At 34.7% G+C, this 6,000-nt stretch overlaps 1 protein-coding gene across 1 annotated transcript in view; it reads left to right on the forward strand.

Annotated features, from left to right (window-relative positions):
- The window catches only part of BMT2 (base methyltransferase of 25S rRNA 2 homolog), a 95,033-nt gene extending 89,930 nt beyond the window's left edge, over window positions 1–5,103 (forward strand). Inside the window, exon 5 of the mRNA XM_064575030.1 lies at window positions 1,886–5,103. Within this exon, the coding sequence (XP_064431100.1) occupies window positions 1,886–2,515 (630 nt within the window). The 3' untranslated portion in view covers window positions 2,516–5,103. The remainder of the gene's footprint in view (window positions 1–1,885) is intronic.
- The last annotated feature ends 897 nt before the right edge of the window (window positions 5,104–6,000 follow it).

Genomic DNA, 6,000 nt, shown 5'->3' on the forward strand with positions numbered 1-6,000 from the left:
TAGGTAAATAAGATAAACATCACTATGCATTAGGAGAATGGAAATTAAAGCCACAGTATACCACTCCACTCCTATATTATAATGACTAGAATTTAAAAGGCTGGTTACTCCCAAGTGTCGATGGGGATTTGGAGGAACTGAAATACTTAAAACACTCGTGGTAGAAATGTAAAACTGTATAAGCACTTTTGAAAACAGTTTTGGAGTTTCTTTAAAAGTTAAACATGCACCTACTGTATGATCCAGCCGCCCCTTTCCTGGGTATTTACGCAAGAGAAATGAAAGCATGTCCACTGAAAGTCAAACAGGAATGTTCGTAGCAGCTTGTTAAAATAGCCAAAAGTTAGAAACAGCCCAGATGTTCATAAACAGATGTATGGATAAACTGTGATAAACTGTTAATACAGTAGGATAACTTACAGCAATTAAAAAGGAATAAACTATCAATAGATGCAAAAGAGTGGATGAATCTCAAAATATAATGGTATTGTGTGAAAGAAGCCAAATTAAGAATACATTATTCTATCTTACTCCATTCATGTAAGATTCTATGAAATAAAAACTAATCTGTAATGATAGAAATCATATGAATGATTGCCTGGTGGCCAGGAAGAACAGGAAAGGTATAAGGAAGAGATTATAAAGGCTCAAGGAGGGAGCTTTTGGGGGTGTTAGATCTATTCATTAAATTGATTGTGGGAATGCTTTCATAAATGTTTAAATGACAAAACTTACCCTTTAAGTATACTTTGTTTCAGTTATACTTGTTTGTACATCAGTATATTTCAGTAAAATTATCTTAAGAGGAAAAAGGGTGGGTGCCTGGGTGGCTCAGTCAGTTAAGTGTCTGGACTCTTGGTTTCGGCTCAGGTCATGATCTCATGGATCATGAGATTGAGCCCTGCATTGGGCTCCCTGCTCAGCAGGAAGTCTGCTTGAAGATTCTTTCCCTCTACCCCTCCTCCCACTTGCACACACTCTCTCACTCTCAAATCTTTAAAAAAAAAAAAAAAAAAAAAGGGTGGGGGGAAGCAAAAGGACAAAGAAAAACATCTTTTTCTGTGTAATAGAACTTTACATATCACTTTCCCTAATAGATAGTCCATATGATTATGTGGCCAGCTTGTCTACCTACTAGCAAGAATGAGGAAATACAGTATTAGCCCGTATCGTTGTTAATTAATAACTATTATATTTAAAGGGCACTAATTCTAAAACTTTTATTCTGGATCATTTCCATGGAGTTGTAATATTCAGCAAATTATGCAGAATTGTGTATTAACTTTGTCATGGTAGTTACTATGTCATCTAAGTTAACTTTAATACATAGTTTTAAATCAGTTATTAACTTTTTAATACAATAAATGTAATACTAAAATTATTTTTAAGATGGTTCAAGCTAATGGTTTAAAGACATTTTTCCTAACCTTAAAAAGTTTTGGTGCTCTGCTTTTGCAAATTTATAATGCCCCTTTCATTATATTCTTTGATTCGTCTTTATTTCATGGTATTTCTTATTTAAAGTCTTTATATTGGCCCATCTTTGTTAACTGTAAATGTTGAAGTGAAAGTAAATAAGTAAATATGACAAAGTTTAGATAAATCTTTCCTGTAAACTCTCACCCAAGTTAAATTTCAAATTGTTAGGCAGAAATATTTTTTTAAATGAGTAGAAATTCTATGGGCTTGATTACTCTTCAAGATTTTAGTGAGTAAAAGTTTAGTTTGAATGTTTGTGCAAGCGGAATAATGTAGAAGGGAAAGATTCAAAATTAAAGCTTGGATGATGTAGAAATGCTGTGCCACAGTTTGGTGTAAAAATCCGTGTAATAAGGTGGAAGTAATCTTCATATTCTTAATATGCCTTGTTTTTCCCTTTCTGCAGAGTGTGTATAAATGTGACTTCCTGAACTTGCAGCTTCAGCAGCCACTCCAGCTTGCACAGGATGCTATAGATGCCTTTTTGAAGCAGCTGAAAAACCCTATTGATTCTCTTCCTGGGGAACTTTTCCATGTGGTGGTTTTCTCTCTCCTCCTTTCTTATTTTCCATCACCTTACCAACGATGGATTTGCTGCAAGAAAGCCCATGAACTGTTAGTGTTAAATGGCTTATTGCTTATCATCACACCTGATTCCTCCCATCAGAACCGTCATGCTATGATGATGAAAAGCTGGAAGATTGCTATAGAGTCCCTGGGCTTTAAACGTTTCAAGTATTCAAAATTTTCACATATGCATTTGATGGCATTTAGAAAAATCTCCCTAAAAACCACAAGTGACTTGGTTAGTAGGAACTACCCAGGGATGTTATATATTCCTCAAGATTTCAACAGTATAGAAGAGGAGGAATATTCTAACCCTTCCTGCTACGTTCGATCAGATATAGAAGATGAACAACTAGCATATGGTTTCACAGAGCTCCCTGATGCTCCATACGACTCAGATTCTGGAGAAAGTCAAGCCAGCTCTATTCCTTTCTATGAGCTAGAAGATCCCATATTACTTTTAAGTTAATATCAAAGTAAAAGGCCCTTTCAGTCCAGACTTCTAAACTAATTGCTTACACTAATCAGAAATACTAACATGAACTCAGTACTTAAAACCTGGTTTGCATAGAAGAAATGCAAAGGTTTACAGAGTTTGCTATTTTTTTCTACTTCTGGATTTTAAAATTTATTCTTATATAGAAAGCTTAAAGTTTCATGCAGAGTGACTCCTGTCATAGCAGAAACCACTGTTACTTTAGCATTTAGCACTAAGATATCATAGAAAGGTACCTTTTTTTCTTTAGTGCTATGGTGAAAATGAAGCATAACTTGATATGTATTTTCCTTTTTTAATCTTTTCAGTGTTGACTTTAAACCATTGCAATGAGAAAGATCTGTAGAAAGCTGTAGCTTGCACTTTGATGACTCACAAGTTAAATGTGACACAGAGCTAGATTGGTTTAGTTGTTTTGTGATGCACTTATTCTCTTTTCTAGCTAAATTGTTATCTGTTACAGAAAGCCATTTTCTGTTCAGTTTTGTCTGATGATCCAGCATTTCCTCAACTTTTTGGAATTGATTTTTTTTTTTCTTTTTTTCTTTTTTGCTCATTTGGCAGCATCAGACATTTGGGGAAAGATTTCCCCCAAGTATGTATTCTAATTTCATTAGTACAGTACAATAAACACCATTGCCAAAGTAGAAAGTTCATATCTTTCATATTGATTTAGGCCTTGGTGTTAAGTATATTTAACTGTGAGAGTTCACTCTTACCTTTTTTAAATTTAGGTTTCATTTACAAAATTTTCTGTTTAAGCAAGGAACAATACTCGATCCTGACCTGAAACACCTTTGTGAAAGGGTTTGCACTTGTAAGAGTTTATGTTCTGTCTAGACCAACCTTGTTAGGGTTCTCACCTTTCCATTAAGGAGGTGTGCTGCACTACAAGTCTGGAGTTTTATAGAAAAATTTTAAATTAACCCTCTGCTAGCGATCTCATAAAACGGTTTGACCTTTCGGTATTCTAATTTCTATCAAAATTCAAGCAGAAAATTTTCTTTGACTATATAAACCATTAGTTGGCTGTGGGAATTTTCCCTTTCCACATTGATAAATGACTTTGTGTTTCTGAATCAGAAGCAGATGATTAAGGAGAAAAATATGTCCAAACAAGACAAGATTAGTTTAAATAGCCAAGAACATTTGGTCCACATTGTCTTGTCAGCCAGCAATTGTCATGTAAACTGTCATTTTTAAGAGTGCCACTGTGTGGATTTTTTTTTTCAAGTGGTTATTACATTAAAATTACCTCATACTGAGGTTTTTGCACTGAGATATCACAGTTTCAGAATTCATGGTTAATGTGTGCGTGTGTGTGCGTGTGTGTTTTTAAAGGAAACTTGCATTTTCGATAGTTGATCCTAAATTTCATAAACTGCACTTCTTTACCTGGTAAAACTGATGTTTTTGTGCTTATTGTGAGTTGTTGTAGTTAACTTTGAGTGTCAAACTTTAGAAAGACAAAATTACCCTTTAAGATATCAATGTTTGGGTATATATATATATATACCCAATATTTCAAATTAAATTTCATGTTCTAAATTAATCAAAGTAACAGGATTGTAATTAACCTAAAAAGTCAGTTGAATGAACGCAATAAATTTTGGTTGCTCAAATATGCCAAAAGTAGCTTGAAATGTTTCATTTACTTTCAATAGCTTCAGAGCCCTTAATAATTAAGATTGACTTTTCTTTCCAATTATGCACTACAGGTCACATCTTTATCTCCCCCAGAAGAAGGGGAAAAAAAAAAACCCACTGTGTTCAGGTAACACAAAACTGTTTTGGTAGTACCTCTTTTACCCATACTGCCCATTTCCTTTGATTTGGCCAAATACGATCTTAAGGGCAAAGAAAACAATGTATCTAATTAAAGTGCTTTGAAAGTAAATGAAAACCATGCTTTTGAGAGGCTGGTGTAAGTATGACCTTGGAGTCAGCCTTTGTGTTACAGCTAACATGTTGGTGCTATAAATTCTTCTGATTGTTTACAGATGTTGATTCTGCTTATGCTCCAAAGTGTGCATGATGTATTTTAAGTAGTACTTTAAAGAAAATTCTCTTTATAAAACCTACTCCCACTTAGTATAAATTTGTTTGGATTTATAAATATCATTTGTTACCGTAAATTCAGCTTCATATTAGGTTGGTACAGGATTTAAACTAATACATATCCACCAAAGCCAATTTAACATTTAAGTGTTAAAATATAAGCAGTCCTGTGGCTTGGTGCCAGATTACATATGTAATGACAAGAGAAGTTAACAAAGCCTTCTAATATTGAATGGGTACTCTTGAGAATGATTTCATTTGGATATAAATAAGTTTTAAGGGGTCTCCCTGTCTCACAACAGGATTCTCCAAAATAATTTGGAGTTTCAAAACTAAATGAGCATTTGGTTAGATTCTTCAGGATCATGACTAGATCAAAATGGTTTATATCATAGTTGCCAAATGGTGGGAGATAGCATACCTGAAAATGTATGTTTGTGTTTGTTGTATTTTTTCACATTTTGTGAACAAAGCACATTTATTAAAAATTTTAAATTTTCTAATATTCATTGTCTGTTACTTAAAACCTGAAAGTTCTGTGCTCTTTGACTTCTATACTGAGTGATTTCAAGGGGCACCTGGGTGGCTCAGTCGTTAAGCGTCTGCCTTCAGCTCAGGTCATGATCCCAGGGTCCTGGGATCGAGCCTCGCATCAGGCTCCCTGCTCAGCGGGAAGCCTGCTTCTCCCTCTCCCACTCCCCCTTCTTGTGTTCCTTCTCTCACTGTCTCTCTGTCAAATAAATAAATAAAATCTTTAACAACAAAAACAAAATTGGGACGCAGTTTAGAATTTGATTGACATCCAGAATTTTCAAGCTAGGTTCACTTACTCAGATTCCTGCATTTCAGAAATTGATTCACCAAAATACAGAGAGCTCAAGTGACTACCATATTGTTATGTATTGTTATGCTGTTTATCAAAGAACCAGGGACAACAGCCCACATAAATTCTAGTTCATTGTAGGTCTACTTTCCTTGAAAGTTACTTACATCTGAGATAATTAAGTGTATTAGTTATTTTACGGCAGCAGATGGCTTTCTCATGACATCGAACAGTTCTTTATCCATTGAATGAATGTTTGAACTTTACTGTATACAGTATGCTGGGGAAACATTAGGATTGGAGTGGTCATAGTCCCCTGCTTTCATGGAGCTGATGATCTAATGGAGAAGACAAGCATCCTACATAAAGTTAATGTCTCTATCTAGGAATGATTGCCTACTGATCCTTGCACGTTTGCCCCTGCTCAAGTCCCTTAATTTGTTTACCAAAAATGAAACAGAATGCAAAAAAGTTTTAAACACAACTGTTCAACAAATTACGAACATATTGTGGGTAAGAGGGATGTGTTGTTCATCTCTCTAGAAAAGTGCAAGCTACAAACCTATTCTCTGATTGT

Source organism: Mirounga angustirostris, unplaced genomic scaffold (genome assembly GCF_029215605.1).
Source record: "Mirounga angustirostris isolate CCGP_5_RB_7025 unplaced genomic scaffold, mMirAng1.0.hap1 SCAF_12, whole genome shotgun sequence".
Taxonomy (NCBI): Eukaryota; Metazoa; Chordata; class Mammalia; order Carnivora; family Phocidae; genus Mirounga; species Mirounga angustirostris.